A 16,780-nucleotide genomic window follows, 5' to 3' on the forward strand; every position below is an offset into this window, starting at 1 on the left:
AAAAGCTGCGTGCCGACGACGCGGATAAGATGACGTTTAAATGATTTCACCGCGGCTTCCCATAAGCCGCCAAAGTGTGGTGAATTAGGAGGATTGAAACGCCATTCTATCTGCCGATCAGATAAAAAGCACCTTGCACCTTTTCTTTATGGTCGTCGGAATGTAAGAGGTTCCGGAATTCTTTCAATTCCCTGTTAGTTCCTACGAAATTTGTCCCATTGTCTCAAAGAATTGTCGCGCAATGTCCTCGCCGAGAGATGAATCGGTGTAGAGCGGCGAGGAATGCGTCGGTTGTGAGATCACTCATCAATTCAATGTGAACAGCTTTGGTTGACAGACATATAAATATGACGAGGTAAACCTTGACCATTCATCGGTTACGATCCCTTCTTTCCTTGATAAAGAATGGGCCGCAATAGTCGATCCCGATGTTAGTGAACGGACGCGACTCGGTGCGTGTCTCTGGTAGATCTCCCATCCGGTATTCCACTGGTGGTGGGTTGTCCCGGAAACATCGTACGCACCTTTTGATAGTGCGCCATACTTGACTACGACGGTCGACAGGTCAGTAGCGTTACCTGACCGCGTACAATGTGACGTGTGTCCCTGGATGATGGTTGTTCCGATGCTCCTGGTGTATGATGCTTTCTGTGATCGAAGACTTCGGCAAAATAATGGGATGTTTTTGCGGGAAACGCATCGGTGAGTTACGGAGTCGTCCTCCGACTCGTAATATCCCCCCTTTGTCGATGAAGGGATTTGGTGATTGAAGCTTTCCCCCAACATCCCTGGTCTGATCTTTTTGGAGCGTCTGAATCTCATTCGAGAAATGAATGGTTTGTATCAACCGTATTAATCGATTATGTGCCGTAGTCAACTCGTCTACTGTTCGATGGGCAGCTCGGTTTTGCTTGTGTTTCCATCGAAGATACCGAGCGACGACTCTTATTAATTTTGTCCAGGATGAATACCTTTCTAATAGGGAAATGTCGATGGTGTTCGTGGTTAGGCAGGTCGTCCCCTTTTTTTCCGGGATTTCGATCAACGGCGTCTGGCTCCAGATCGGCCAATATTTTCCGCTCTGCAGGAGCCAACTTGGCCCGTTTTTCCAAATAGACAGACGCAGGAATTCCTCGGGCGTCTGACCTCGGGAGATGAGATCCGCTGGGTTATCATCGGTAGGCACATGACGTCAGTCGGAGATGTTGGTCTTGGTCTGTATCTCGGCCACTCGATTCGCCACAAAGGCCCCGTATTCGTCGAGGCGTTTGAACAAAACCCGCAGGTGTTCGCGGTGTTGTTCTTCGGAATCGGACGCGATTAAAAAATCATCGATATACGCGTAGATGAAATCAAGGCATCTCGTGATTTCGTCCACGAATCTTTGGCACGTTTAGGCGGCGTTTCGGAGCCGTCGCAATCCGTTAAATATATTTTCAATTGAATAATTAATTACGGACAAATTGCGAGTCCGCTGGTACAATTTTAAGTCACGGAATAAATACCCGTTAAACACTCAGAGAAACTTCGTAGATTACTGCGATGCTTGTTTATGCGTCAAAATGCTTCGACTCTGATTGATGAATTCCGTCGCTCGTGATTGCGTCTGTTTATTTATACTGGTCAGGGGACAGCCGGAAAATTTGAATTCGACTGCGTTTAACGGTTGTAAGTAGCGGCGCCATTGTTTTGCTCGGAGCTCATTACTCCTTACAATACTTGTGACCTAACGGTCTTGATACTCCGAAGCAAAACAACAACAGGATTTGAATTGTCCTGCTCGCGTGCCGCTACACGTCTAACATCCCCCCGAACGTCTCGGGCCGAATGCTCGGCGGGGAGAGAGTTCCCGCCAGAGCTTCGGTTGTCCTATGAAGCCTCCTCAGCAAGAGTAGACTATATCCACTTCTCATCAGATCCCCTGCCCATCAACCTGCAGTATATGGATTTAGACTATTCGGCGAACGATGAAAGCTGTCTACAGAATTAAATGAAACTAATCGCTCAAAGCAGCTTCCTTGGTATTCTCCGTGATTTGTTCCGGTCATGACGCAGTTATTTATAATTCGCAGAAATAAGAATCATATACTATATATATGATTATATATTATTTGTCAATTACTAATTGTATGTTGTAATTATATCTTATATATATATGTAGTATTGGGCATAAAATCGTGAGGAGAATCCCGATGTACTTCAGGTAAAAAGCAATAAAAGTGTTGATGATGGGAGATCCTAATGGGCCATATACCCGTGGTCATTTATGACACGGGGTAATTAAATAACGTGCACTTAACCATGGGTTACTCGTAACTATGTGTGTGGTAAGAATACCGAAACCGTAGTATAAAGGCAGCCATCAGTCAGTTGCGAGCAGTGTTGCAAATAGTGTTGTACTGAGTGTTGTCAGGGCCTGCAGCTCGAACCTTGGAAATCCTCCTAGCACCGCCGCTACCGTCGTCGCAATGGTGCGGAATCCTCTCACCGCCCTGATGGCCACCACTCTATGGAACCTCCTGACCAGCAGGAGACTGCGACTGTTGGCCTTCAAGTCCGCTGCCTAGATCGGAGCCACATAAAGGAGCTGCGACCGCACCACCCCGGCGTACAGCCGGCGCACCCCACCTCTCGGCCCGCCAATCCGTTACCAGGTGCTGCAGAAAGGTACCAGACGCCCGAAGTGAACACCGAAAGCCCAGTGCCTGTAGAGAATGGGACCTACGTTCGCAAAGTAAGGGAAATAGACGTTGCTGCTAATTGGTCAATCTCCATATCGGTAGTTAGAAATGGATGTTAGTCTCCCTCGAGGGAAGGTTGCTAGTGGGAGACGTCGTTCGTGGAAAAATATGTCTATCCTGTCTTCCCGTAGCTGGGAAAAAGACTGTTTGTCTGTTTGAAGTATTTTAGGTAACTAGCCCTTAATGTATATAACGACACTCGGGCTAGCTGATCACGTACTGCGGAGACGCGTCAGCATCTGATAACAATCATATCCGAAGAATAGGATCTGCGTGTGGCGAGCCACGGGACAGAAACCGCTGGAATGTTTACTGTCGCGTGCCGCTACAAATATTTCTTTTAAGGAGAGCTATAGTCTATCAGCAAACAAGAATATCCCCAATACATACTAAAAAAAAATAGCAGAAAAACGTAGACTAAGAAGAGTATGGCAGATTCATAGATCACCGGAGGACAAACGCAAACTTAACAGCGCAACTAGAAAGCTATCCAGAACCTTAAGAAACTATAAAAACGACTGTTTCCATAAATACCTCGCCAGCTTATCCCCCACAGCCGACGCCAACTACTCACTATGGAAGGCCTCCAGGAAACTCACACGCCCCCCACAAATAATCCCACCTATCCGCCGTCCGTAAGGTGGATGGGCGCGAAGCCCTATAGAAAAAGCCGACCTGTTTGCCAAACACTTGTCAAAAGTATTCAAACGCCATTCCCCCCAAGCCGCCGCGGACGTTACTGAATACCTGCACACCCCCTTCCAAATGTCCCCTCCTATCGAACCCTTCTCCTCTGCAGAGACTATAGAAACAATCAGTCGCCTAAACCCCAAGAAAGCAGCAGGACACGATCTAATAGGCAATAGAGCAATCAAGGAACTTCCCACAAAAGGGATAGCACTCATCACACCGATTTTTAATGCTATCCTTCGCCTTGAACACTATCCTAAGTCCTGGAAAATCTCACTGATTACCCTCATCCCTAAACCCGGTAAACCGATATACGAAACCATCTCCTATCGCCCAATCAGTCTTTTACCTACCCTGTCTAAACTATGCTCACGAATCGACTCCTTCCACTCCTAGAGAACTTGAAAACACTCCCAGATCACCAATTCGGCTTCCGAAAACAACATTCAACAGAAGAGCAAATCCGCCGCATAACACATACGATCAGCCAAACACTCGAAAAGAAAAAATATTGCTCAGCGGTTTTCCTAGACATCCAACAGGCATTCGACAAAGTATGGCATGAAGGGCTACTATACAAGCTTAAAAAGATCCTACCTCACCCGTACTACTCCATCCTAAAATCCTACCTAACCAATAGACAATTCATGGTTAAATGCCTAGATGCCACTTCAGCAACATTCCCAATAGAATCCGGCATACCCCAAGGTAGTGTCCTCGGACCCCTACTGTACTCCATCTACACTGCCGGACTTACCTATATCAAACGAGATAATAATAGCGACATTTGCAGACGACACAGCGCTATTAGCTACCCACGCAGACCCGGTAATAGCTTCATCCACTCTCCAGCGAAGTCTCGACTCCATGGAAAAGTGGTTTCATAAATGGGGCTTCAAAATTAACGAAAAGAAATCCTTACATGTAACCTTCACGCTCCGAAAACAAACCTGCCCCCAGGTCACCATCAACAATGCAACAGTTCTTAGCAGGGACTCAGTCCGATACCTGGGCATGACCCTGGACAGGAGACTAACGTGAAAGAAACACATCTCAGATAAAACGAAGCAACTAAAGGACAAACTAAAAAAATTCTATTGGCTAACGGGCCGACGCTCCAAACTAAACATACAGAATAAAATTACCCTCTACAAGACCGTAATAAAACCCGTTGGACCTATGGAATCCAACTATGGGGAACAGCAAGTAACTCCAACATTGAAATACTGCAACGCTTCCAATCGAAAACGCTAAGATCCTTAATAGACGCACCTTGATATGTTACCAACGAAACCATCCATCGCGACCTCAAGATACCCACAGTCAAAGAGGAAATAGCAAAATATAGCGACAGTTATAGCAAAAGTGTCAACAAACTCCGAAACCCCCTAATCACTGGACTACTTGATACGACTGATCAGATTCGCAGGCTGAAGAGGCACTACCCGCTAGACCTAAACGCTAGATTCATTTAGTTATCCAAATTAAGCATATGCACTTACTTATAATACTTATAAATTATACTTATCTATAATAAGCATTAACTTATTATAAATAAACAGCCATGTCACTGCGCCACGCCACAAAAATTACTGAAAATTCTCAACGCGAGAATTGATTGTAATTTCAACAAATAAATAAAAAAAAAGGAGAGCTATAGAATTTCTCAATGCCTTTGTTAGACGGAGGGTACGTCCCGTTAACCGCGGCTACGTTCGGTGATTGATTGTCGCCTTGAGCCCAAGCTCATTGTCACAAATCTCAAACAAATACAATTGGGTAGAATGACGGCAAATCGCTTAATTACAACTGTAGATTTTAATTACAATGTTTTTATGGATTTTCCCGAGGTTTCAGAGGGAAGGCGCCGGTGTCCTATTATCTCCGACATATAAATCGTCGACAATGAGTTAGCGTATAGAGACGTGATACACTGGCACAATATTCTTTGAGGATTGAGCAAGGCTCTTATAATTGAATTTAGTATGTTAGTAGATGTAGCACTGTAAGATACTTAATAGAGGAGGTGAATGTTCGACATTACCGAGAACCGACTTAGATAGTTGACGTGAATCACGCTCCTCTAGTGTTGTGCCTAGACTTAGACGTCAGGCGTTAGATTTTGTACTGACTTGTTGCTCTTATGCTAATACGGAAGAAAGTTCGGTGTGGGTGTGCCCCTTTGCATGAAGAACGCGGATTCGTTGTTCACACTTTTCGTTAGGAAAAGTGAGGGTAACGATCCGCGATGTCGATTGGTCATGACCTACGCTGATGCTTGAAGGGATGAGTAGGAAGCCTCCTACCAACTTGGCTCGTGGGTGACCTTGTTCATGGGAAAAACCAGCCTTTTTGTTAGACAAATATTCGGTTTTTCCCAGTAGGTGACTACCCACTTTCTCCGTGTTTTTAAGTGCGCCTAATAAACCCAAGGACCTCTCTAAAAAACTAGATGTGCTTCGAAAATATTTTTTGGCTTAAGAAATTCTTCAGAACAGACGGATTGGCTGAAGACACATGTTGATACAATACAGTGAAAGTGAAAGGCTATGGTGGGACTTTAGGTTTATTGAGGGTCGGAGTGACGTTACGCAGGCCGTTGGCTGTCCGGTCGCGAGGGCTGGAATGCAGATGTTTTAGACGACGTAACACTAAACTCACCCGAACTAACTCGCAAGACCAAACCGCACACTCTAAAAAAAAGCTTGCAAAATTAGGAACCACGCTCTGCTATAATGTTAAGGTATAATAAATTAATTGCTTTATTTGCACACAACATCGATACATCTGAATACCTCGATACCCTTCTTACATGCACGCTTGTTGTTAAACTACTACTACGACTACTACTACTACTACGACTACTACTACTACTACGACTATTCTAGATGCTTCTAACATCTACCAACAGTCTTTTGTCTCAACTAAGACTTGAACGTCCTCTGACGCTTACACACACATTCACATGTACATTGTAAATATATCACCTACCTAACAAAAGTAAAACATTTGAAAATAATTTCAATAAATGCTAACTTAATAATTTCAAACCAAAAAAAGATACAATATGCTAACCCTAATAAATAAAGAAACCCCCGACATCGCACTTATCTCAGATACAAAATTAAACAAAAGACATAAAGTACATTTCAAAAACTACTCTATGATAAGTCACGACAGACCGAACGCTAGCCAAGGAGGAGGAATGGCAATCCTCATAAAAAACCCTTTGAAGTTCAAAACAATACCAAATGACAAAGCAACAAGTTTCAAAATCCTAGAAACAACGATCATAAAAATAAAAATAAGCAATAAGGAAAATTTATTCATCACTGCAGCCTACGTAACCTTTTTTTTTTTTTTTTTTTTGTACGTGGAGAAATCCTCATGGACACTCCGCTGCTGCAATGATCGCGTAACAGCAGAGTAGTGTCGGACTCCTACCGACTAAAACTCCACGATGACCATCTTATGCGCGTGACAGGGGTGCTCCAGGAACCTCTTATGAATTAACTTCAGTTGCATCCCCTTCTCGCGTTCTCTTGTTCGAGCCGGCTATTGAGTAGGTGTTAGGGGGAGGTCGTTGCCCCTAGTGCTGTCACTTCTTCTGGTCGTAGTCCGTTGGGGTGGTGGCGGGGCGGCTCTGGGTCGTCTGACTGTCATCCTTCTCCATCGTCTTATCCTGCAGGGGTGAGAGTTTTTCTTTCTTTCCCTTTCCGCTCGCTTCTTCGCGAGCATAACTCGCTCGCAGAAGAGGCGGACGGCCTCGTATTCCTGTGACCCTCTCAACATCGCTTCTACAATCGCTGAGGGGGTCAACGTTTCTCCTATGGCGTGCCGCAGAGTGTAGCGGGGCAGCTCCCACGCCGGACACAGCTCCAGGGTGTGCTGCGCTGTGTCCCTGCCCTCTCCGCATTGGTGGCAGATGTCTGTCGTCTCTCGCCTTATTCTATTCAGGAACTCGCCGAACACGCCGTGTCCGGTGAGTACTTGTGTCATCCTGAATGTGAGTGGAAGGCCGTAGCGGCTCCTCCATGCCTCCCAGTTTGGTAGGACCGCATCCGCGCCTCGGTGTTCGCTTCTCCAGTTGATCAGTTGGGATCGCCACAGATTCCATGTGTCCTTCTTCGCGGTTCCTGTGTCGTTTGGAGCCGCCTGCTCGGTGGGGTCTTCTCCCGGGTGCCATTCTCTCCAGTGGGTGTATCTCTTTTTGAGCGCCAGCGCCCGCAGCTCCCAAGGGGGGACGCGGCTAGGGTGGACGCCGACGCGTGAGACACCGCCCGGTATCCCCTAATGATTCTGATGGCGGTCACTCTGTGCAGCCTTCTCAGGAGCAGAATGCTGCGACGGCTTGCCATCAGGTCGTCTGCCCATACTGGGGCCCCGTACATCACTCGTGACCGAACGACGCCCTCGTAAAGTCGGCGCACCGCGTCTCCGGCCCCGCCGATGTTCGATAGTAGGCCGCACAGAGCATTGGCAGCCGCTGACACCTTCGGGATCAGTGAGTCGAAGTGCGGCTCGAACGTCCACTGGCTGTCGATGGTGAGTCCCAGATACTTCATCTGTGATCCCACCCGGACGGTTTTACCTGCCATGTTTATGCATAGGCCGGGCGGTGGTGTCCCTCGCCTCTTCCTGTCAAAGAACCAGGTGGCCTCCGACTTCGCAGGGGAGACTCTCAGGCCCAGTTCATTCACGGCACGGGTCGCACAGGCCGTTGCGATTCCGCCAATGCGCAGCGTCTCGTGCCAGCCACGACCCTCGACCAGGATTAGGGTGTCGTCCGCATAGCATACTATGGCCGCGCCTGGGGGTAGCGGGCATCGTAGTACCTCGTCGTACGCAACGTTCCATAGTATGGGGCCCAGCACCGAGCCCTGCGGGACGCCACGCTCGACGGATCGCTTTTCCTCTCCTTCCTTACTGGTGTAACACACCCACCTGTCGTCGAGGTAGGCTCGGATCAATCGGACAAGGTAGCTGGGAAACTCGAAGTGCTCCAGGGCCGTCACTATCCTGTCCCATGGCATGGTGTTGAACGCGTTGACGATGTCCAGGGAAACCGCCAGCGCCACGCCTTTCCGGGAGACCATGTCCTCCGCAATCGCTCGTACGCGTCTGACCGCGTCAATCGTCGAGCGTCCCTTCCGGAAGCCGTACTGGCTTTCGTGCAAACCTGGCACTTGGCCCGCTATGTGTCGTTCCAAGCGGGCGGCGACTACCCTCTCGAGTAGTTTGCCGACCTCGTCCAGTAGGCATTCGGCCGGTACGCTGACGGCGAGGTCCTCGGTCGGCCCTCTTTATGGAGCAGGACCAGCCTCGCCGTCCGCGACGCCCGGGGGTAGACTCCCTCCCTCAGGCATCTTGTGAAGAGGTGCCGGAGTCTGGGGGCCATGACCCCCATCACTTCCCCCCAGATCCGGCCAGGGATTCCGTCCGGGCCCGGTGCCACGTTGCGGGCGATCATTCTTCTGGTTGCCTCCCATATCTCCTCCTCTGTGACTTCCCAGTCGTCCCTCCATTCCAGTCGTGTCGTTTCCGGTGGCCGTTCCGCCGCTCTGTTTTCTTGTGGGGGAAAGAGCGTTCCGGTGATCCGCGTCAGCAGAGCAGGTTCCATTTCCGCCGTTGTCAGGGGGCCCTTCGCGCGTAGTTTCTGTGTCACCGTCCTGCATGGCCTCCCCCATGGGTCCGACTCGACTGTTTCGACCAGTTCGGACCAGGCACGGTCCTCCGCTTTTTTTATTTCCCTTTGTAGCGAGCGCCGTAGCGCGCGGTGCGTCCGGTGGCGCAAGGAGACTTCTTCGTAGCGTCGTCGCCAGCGGCGGGCCCTTAGGTACTGTCTTCGGACCCGGACACATCTCGTCCTCAGTTCCGCGATATCGGGGTTCCACCAGTAAACTGCTCTGCTTCGCACCGTGCCCGGTGTGGCCCGTGGCATGGATGCGTCGCAGATTGCTGTCATGGCTTGGCGGAGGTTCTCGGCCTCCTCTTCCACGTCTGCTTCGGTCGTCGTTGTCGAGGCCTCCCAGCTGCAAGCTGTTGCTATAGCTTCCGCCCGGAGTAGATCTCTATTCCTCTCTTTTATTTTCCATCTAGGTCTCCCCCTCGGCGGGCCGCGCCCGTCGTTTGTCGTCGGCATTCCAGGTCCAGGTGCGTCCACCTCCATGAATATGTAGAGGTGGTCCGACTGCGTCTCGACCCCTTCGGCCACTCTCCAGCCTGAGATCCGCCTGAATGCCTCGGGGGAGGCCCATGGTATGTCAACAATGGAGCTCCCTCTGCACGTCACGCAGGTACTGGTCGAGCCCCTGTTCACTAACAGAAGTCCAAGTCCCGCGGCCCAGTTTGATAGCGTGCGGCCGCGCGCGTTGGTCCTGGCGTTCCCCCATTCCGTGGAGTGCGCGTTGAAGTCTCCCAGGACGAGCACTTGTCGGGGGAGTCGTCGCCTGACGCAGTCGCCAACTCCGTCTAGGAATTCTTCGAACGCTGCCCGTCCGCTGTTAGGTGACACGTACACCCCCACCACCATCATCCCTGCCCACTCGACCGCGTCGTACCCGTTGCCGCGTCCCAGCGGGGCTCCGTGGGCAAACGGTCCATGTCCAGGTGACGGCAACCATTCCGTCCGTGTCTCCGACCCACTCCGGGGCATCCAGAACTCTGTATGGTTCCGCCACCACCGCTAGGGCGACCGTGCTCTCCCGGATAGTTTGGTGGAGCAGGTCTTGTGCTCGCCTTGACCTTCCCAGGTTAGTCTGGAGGATGCGCATTCTCAGTTCCTTGGTGTCCTTTCCTTGTTTGTGGCTTCCTCCGTGCCTACCTCCTTGTTCGCGGGCTTAGGGTCGCTTTGCGACGGGGAGCCTTTCTCGCTGCCTCTTGCAGCCGTGGATCCGCGGGCGGCTCCTTTCGTTCCTTTCTTCGAGGGGGCGCAGGCCGGTCCCCCCATCCTGTGCACCGACGGTGCTCCAAGCGCCTCGCAGAGCAGACATTTCTGGCTCGCAGTAGTGCATGCTCTCGCCTGGTACCCTGGTTCGCCGCATCTGAAGCACAGGTGCCCCTTGTCTTCCTTGGCGGTGCAGGTCTTCCCCGTGTGTCCTCTCCCAAGGCACCTGTAGCACTGTAACGGTCTCCGTTCGACGGCTTCGACCTTTGCCGTCGACCAGCCTATGGCGACCTTTCCAGCCTGGGCCAGTTTCCTCACTGCACTGGCAGGGCCTCGTATACATACGGTGCCAAGTCCGTTCCGGGCGGAGCGGATTTCTCCCAGCCGGATGTCCTCCGGCTTGCAGCCGCTCTCCCTCGCCAGGGTGTTCTGGATTTCCGCCTTGGTGGCCGCTGTGTCTATCAGGGACACCCTTGCCTCCGCGGCTCGGAAGGGGGTCGCCACGCGGACCTCGTTCGGGTCCAGAGCCCGCGTCAGCTGTGCTGCGAGCGCTGCGGCCTTCTCCCTTCCCTGGTCCTCAGGGACCTCTAAGATGACACCGATGCCGAGCTCGGTCAGGGAGACACTGTCCTTGGCCGCAGCCAACACCTCCGCGTAGGATTGGCTCGATTTGTCCGTCAGGGTGGTTGTTACCGCTGACGTTCGCGGTGCGCGCGGGAGGGGCCCCCTGCCTCCCCCTCTTCGTGCGTTCTCCAATCCACTCTCCGGAGTTTTCCTCTGGCTCTCCGCCCCTGTCTCGGGGATCAGCTTCGCCGGCTGCTTCTTCCCTGCCTCCTTCTTCTTTCCTCTTCTTTTCCTTCCGACGGTCTGCCATTCGGTGACAGCCGTTCGGCCTCCCTTGGGCGCTGGGGCGCTTGGGGCTCCAGGCTCCATCCCTCTCGTGTTCGCGGCAGGGGCGACCTCCTTTCCTTCTCCTTTTTCTGTTCCCTGCAGTTGTTCCTCCAGTCGGTGCAGCAAGGATCTCATCTCCTCTACAAGGTGCTCGACTGCAGCGAGACGCGCCCTGTAGCTGCTCTCATCCGCGGTGGGGCGCGAGGCAGGCTCTTTTCGGAGTGCCTCTACCGCCGCCTCCAGTGTTGCTATGCGTCCTTGCGCTATAGCGAGTGCGTCGGTGACAGGGTCCGTTCTCCTCACTATCTCTGTCACGCCCGCGGTGATGGTTCTCGCCGCCTCCTTCAGGGTTTTCCCCTGCGTGCCCTTGTGGCCGCGGGGTGCCTCGGCAGCCTTGGCCACCTCGGCGGCCCGGCGAATCAGTTCGGCTCCTATGTCCGCCGTTGTGGCTGTTCTCATTTCTTCAGCCGGGTCCGCGGGGAGTTCGGGGGATTCGTTGGCCTTCTTTCTCTTCGCTCGGGGTGCTTCTCTGGCGGGGGTTTCCTCCTCCTCTGTTGTTTCCTCAGTCCATATTCCTTCCTTGTCCAGCGTGAAGCGGGAGGGTCCCTCCTTTGGCGGCATCGCCTTCGTCATACTCCTGGTGCTAACGTGCCGCGGCTCCGCAGTCAGTTCCGTTTCCCTCCGTCCCCTAGCGTTTTCCTCTATCTCCTTCTCTTTCGCCATGGTTGCATCCGTTTCCCCGTTGGGCGGGAAATGTCGCTCGGTTAGCACTTGCCACTCTGCCAGTCGCTGTCACTTTCAAGTGGCCCGCGCAACGCACTTCGGCGCACGCGCCTATATGGCTGCGTCTGGGTAGTTCCTCGAGTAGCCCGTGTAGCGGCGCTGTTGTCACGCGTCCTAATATGGCTACTCCACCGTCCTAACCTCACACTTGTTGGTTTGGTTTAACTCCTCCTTGTCTAAGCCGGACTTCCCGTATCCACACCCGTTTTGCGTTCACAGGCACTAGTCCTCCACTCTGGTTGCCTCCCTTGTCCAGGCTCTCCAGTTCTCCGGAGATTTCGATTACGCTCGCAGCTCTGTCCTCTCTACGTCTGCCTCCCATGTATCCTCCAACACAATCTCCAGCCTACGTAACCTATGGAATCCAGAAAGAATTTAACTACGAATTCAACAATCTCTTTGAATTTTTACAGCTCGACGAACAGGAAAACTACTATATAACAGCTGACGACCTTAATACAAAACATACAAGCTGGAAAAACGAACTAAAGAACACGAGAGGAAACTTCCTTAGAAACTGGCTAGACAATAAGAGCATACACTACAAAACAAACTTTTACAGCTCCGAGCTACCCTCTTATCCAAAAGGAGGCTCATACCTGGTCATATACCTAGCAGACGCGCGACTAAAATTCCAAAATTTACGACCAAATAACACTCTCAAAACCCTAGATTATGACAGCGACCATAACGCCATAGCATTTCAGATAAATAAGAATACATCTGACTTCCTAACACTTGAAACACAGACCGAAACACCCAGGTTAAATTACAAAAAGACAGACTGGGAAACGTTCCAAAATCTACTCGAACACAACTGCGACCTAAAAATCTACAATAACGTCAACCTAACAAACAGACAAATCGACTCATTCATAGACGAAATAGAAAAACACATACAAATCGCTCTTCAAGAATCCATACCAAACTTAAAAGAAAAAAATTCTTGCGAGCCCTATATCAACAATAAAATAAAAAAATTAGCTACAAAAGCTACATACCATCCGAATTAAACAATATAATATACAACTATTCTTGCGATAAAAGGGAATACTTAGAATTCCTAAAGTACCTGCTATACAAAATAAAATCGCAACTGAAACAAGAATTCGCAAACTCTATAAATCAATATTGGACAAACAAAATAAAAAATATCTCCAAAAAAGATTCTGCTAGCATGTTCCCGCATATAAATCAAATTTTCAGATCAAAAGAACAAAACTCCATCCCGCCTCTGAAACTGCCCCCAGAAGAAGCCTCCCTCATCCAAGAAGCAGGTATAGCGATACACAACACCAACAAAGACACCGAGGATAACTTCGTAATATCTAAAACAACGGAAAAACTAGACATTATCGGCACCCACTTTTCCAAAACACACACACAAAACGATCACATGGGTCGAGAACAACTGAACAGATTTATCATCGCCGAAACAAACAAACTCAAAAATAAAATAGAAGACATAGCGCTAAACAAAACAGTCTGCACATTCTCAAACGAAAACACCTCGAACACCCCCAAATAACCAGAACAAGAAACAAACTACTTTACAAATTCCACCAACTAAGTATAATCTTCTCCAAAATAAACAACTAAGAATATTCCGGCTTCAATGGCATACCAAACATTTGCTGAAACGCTTATCTGACAAACTAAAATGGTACTACACAGTACTATTCAACAATGCGCTAAATAACACGTATTTCCACAGGAAATGCAAAAAAGCCAAATTAATAGCCATTACAAAAAAAAAAAAAAAAAAAAAATAAAGGCGGTTCATCACCTGCAAACCTACGACTTATAAGCCTTCTTCCCAACATAAGCAAAATATTCGAAATAGTCATAAGCAACCCCCTAGCCTCCTTCTGCGCAAAAAATAATGTAATCCCAGGATATCAATTCGGCTTCCGGCACAAACAATCTACAATCCACGCAATAAATAAACTAACGTCGGACATTTTCTGGGCGTTAAACGCAAAGCAACGAGTAGCCGCCTGCTTAATAGACCTCGAAAAAGCTTTCGACACAGTCTGGATCCCAGGTCTTACATACAAAATGATTAAGAAAAACTTTCCATAATATATATTTAAAATAGTCTGGGACATGATCACAAGCAGAACATTCGTAATGACCGAAGGTTCACACACATCAAGCAAAGAATTCTCCATAGAAAACGGTCTACAACAAGGAACAGTAAATTCTCGGCTACTTTTCAGTATTTACAACAGCGACATACTAAACCTCTCTAATCTCAATACATCCACCCATAAACGCTCCACAGCCTTCGTAGATGACCTAATCATCTACGTAACAGGCCGCAAAACCAGAATAATAAGAACAGAACTCCAAGAACTTTTTGACAAAATTAACGATTACTATTATACATGGAAACTAAAAATTAATGCAAGCAAATACGAAACCATACTGTTTAGACCCAAGTCAAGTGAAATCGGTCCAATAGAAAGAGAACACTGTAAAAAATTTCAACTAAGAGAAAAAGCAAACGAAGGGGAGCTCATACCACACAAAAACTGCTTAAAATATCTAGGTATAAATATAGACGAAAAATTAAACTACAAACAGCACATCGAAATTCAACTCTCCAAAGCCAGCAAAATATTCTGGAAAACAAAAAGATTATTCTACTCCAAACATCTCAACGGCAAAGTAAAAATCCTGTGCTACCAAGCACTAATTAGACCGATCATAATCTACCGCTGCCCAATGTGGTACAACATATCAGCTTCCCTAATGGAAAAAATTTGCATATTAGAAAGAAAATGCATCAGGGCTTGCCTGAGCACATACAGATCCGAACACAGCGGATTCAAAAAATATGTAAAAAACGAAACAATATACGACCTAGCCAACATTCACCGCATCGACTGTCACACCTTAAAACTAACAAGAAACCAGTACGCGCAAACTGCAAAGATAAAAGAAAATAGTTTAATTTTCGATTTCTTATTTCCAAACGATTCATATTACAAAAATATACTGACAACAGGTTACATCCCCCCGAAACATTTTTATTCCTAGACGAAAGAAACTATCTCTAAGACCAAAATAATATCCCAATAATCTACTATATAAAAAGAAAAATAGGAATTAGAACAATACTCTGCGAGAAAAACTTAAATGAACAGACCGTAGACACTAGGTGGAGATACAACATGGCCCTTCCCCAAAAAGACACAGAAGACAATCACAGATAAAACATAAAAAAATATTGGTGAATACCGAAACCATAATAAAAAAAGATAACAAGAGAAAGAGCCTCAAAACGACAACGCTCAAATCTCCTACCATGTAAAATAGTGTAAATATTGTAAACATTGTATATATTGTAAATAATTCTACAGGACACCCCTCTCTTTCCCTCCCCGTCCACCCTGTCCGATCCCTTCCCAAAATCCCACAGCCCCTCCGAAACCAAATAGACTGTCCTGTTTTTGCGACCAGGTTTTCAGGACAGAGATAGAAAGAAGAAAACAATATCGTATATAAGCACCGCTCTACAGTGACTTAAATATAACTTATATATTGCAAAGCTAAAAAAATGTAATTCCGACACACAAAATATCGTACTGTCATGTATCGGTACTTTTACCTAAACCATCCCACAACCGAAGTTCATTGTTTATTGTGAACAACATACCAATGTAACACTAATCTACTGGTCAATAAACATTGTAAAAAAAAGCGTCTTAGATTACAAACGTTCGGGACCCGGGTTCGAATCCCGGCGACCGGAATCCGATTTTTCTTTTACGCATCAAAAACGGAAGAAAATCAGCAGTACCCCATCAGCGACATCTACAGCCAGCATCTACAATTATCACGGACAACACATACACCTCACTTTAGAGATTAGAACCCTCATATCGTGCTTACCTACGCATAATCGACCAATTATACGACATCTTGCAACTGACGCGTGAATTACAGGTATGGTTTCAGCTAATTCTGCCTCAAATTCACTGTAATTAACAATAATATTTGTTTTATGAATTATAGAAACATAATACGTATTATGTCAACGCATGTTGACAATGCAAGGTTATGTCAAGGTTATGTCAAGTTGCTGGTAAAAATTATTGTATTGCACAACATAAGTTTAAGTATGGTTGAAGATAAAGTGATAATGACTCATTCTTATTGATACCTATAAAAATTCTCGGAACTACCGATTGCTACCAGACAATAAGAATTTGTTAACCTGGAAAACACTCCAACTTCGTTGTTATTTTCAAACTGTACACATACCGCCATGATTATAAATTTACTATTAACGTATTGTGATTTCAACGAAAATTTTGAAACTGTTATATTAGATTTTAATCAGTGTTTAAAGTATACGCCGCGGTATACACGCTAACCTGTATTTCACACTTCACATGGTAGCACGAGGTTTATCGCATGACTGGATAAACATGTGAAAAAAAGCTGCCCGTTCACATGGGTCGAGCCATTGTCTGCCTTCTTGCGATAGAACATTGTAACTAGCTACTTTCGAAATTTATCATGAGCTTCCTGTTCTATGTAGCAACTTGTATACGTAATTGCATGTAATCATTTGAAATCGTCCACGTCTCTTAAAATACAGATTGTGTTATTTTCGTATATGAAATTGAGGTGAAACTCAACACGAATTGCTTCGCCAAAAACATTATCAAGTTACTAAACAAAGCATATTTTTTCTAGGACAACTTAATCATCATTATACCAGATAAATGTTACTTATGTTTGCTTAATAACAATGATACATTTAACACTTCCTTTTTTA

At 47.6% G+C, this 16,780-nt stretch overlaps 3 protein-coding genes across 3 annotated transcripts; all 3 read right to left on the reverse strand.

Annotated features, from left to right (window-relative positions):
* Positions 1-6,986: 6,986 nt before the first annotated feature.
* Positions 6,987-7,430, reverse strand: LOC126872626 (uncharacterized). The gene has a single exon (XM_050632729.1). The coding sequence runs from the start codon at positions 7,428-7,430 to the stop codon at positions 6,987-6,989; it is 444 nt and encodes a 147-aa protein (XP_050488686.1).
* A 2,776-nt stretch (positions 7,431-10,206) lies between these two features.
* Positions 10,207-11,931, reverse strand: LOC126872628 (uncharacterized). The gene has a single exon (XM_050632730.1). The coding sequence runs from the start codon at positions 11,929-11,931 to the stop codon at positions 10,207-10,209; it is 1,725 nt and encodes a 574-aa protein (XP_050488687.1).
* A 202-nt stretch (positions 11,932-12,133) lies between these two features.
* Positions 12,134-16,266, reverse strand: LOC126872629 (eukaryotic translation initiation factor 6-like). The gene is made up of 3 exons (XM_050632731.1): positions 16,160-16,266; positions 15,857-15,974; positions 12,134-12,337 (listed from the first exon to the last, which is right to left on the reverse strand). The coding sequence occupies exons 1-3, from the start codon at positions 16,264-16,266 to the stop codon at positions 12,134-12,136; spliced, it is 429 nt and encodes a 142-aa protein (XP_050488688.1).
* Positions 16,267-16,780: the final 514 nt, after the last annotated feature.

Source organism: Bombus huntii, chromosome 13 (genome assembly GCF_024542735.1).
Source record: "Bombus huntii isolate Logan2020A chromosome 13, iyBomHunt1.1, whole genome shotgun sequence".
In the NCBI taxonomy this organism is placed as follows: Eukaryota; Metazoa; Arthropoda; class Insecta; order Hymenoptera; family Apidae; genus Bombus; species Bombus huntii.

Coding starts and splice junctions, on each gene's coding strand:
- LOC126872626 (XM_050632729.1), bottom strand. CDS start 7,430: ATGACACAAGTACTCACCGGACACGGCGTGTTCGGCGAGTTCCTGAAT.
- LOC126872628 (XM_050632730.1), bottom strand. CDS start 11,931: ATGGCGAAAGAGAAGGAGATAGAGGAAAACGCTAGGGGACGGAGGGAA.
- LOC126872629 (XM_050632731.1), bottom strand. CDS start 16,266: ATGGCGGTATGTGTACAGTTTGAAAATAACAACGAAGTTGGAGTGTTT. Junction 15,975..16,159: donor AGTTCCGAGAATTTTTATAG/GTATCAATAAGA, acceptor TGTTAATTACAG/TGAATTTGAGGCAGAATTAG. Junction 12,338..15,856: donor TGAGGGTTCTAATCTCTAAA/GTGAGGTGTATG, acceptor TAGGTTACGTAG/GCTGGAGATTGTGTTGGAGG.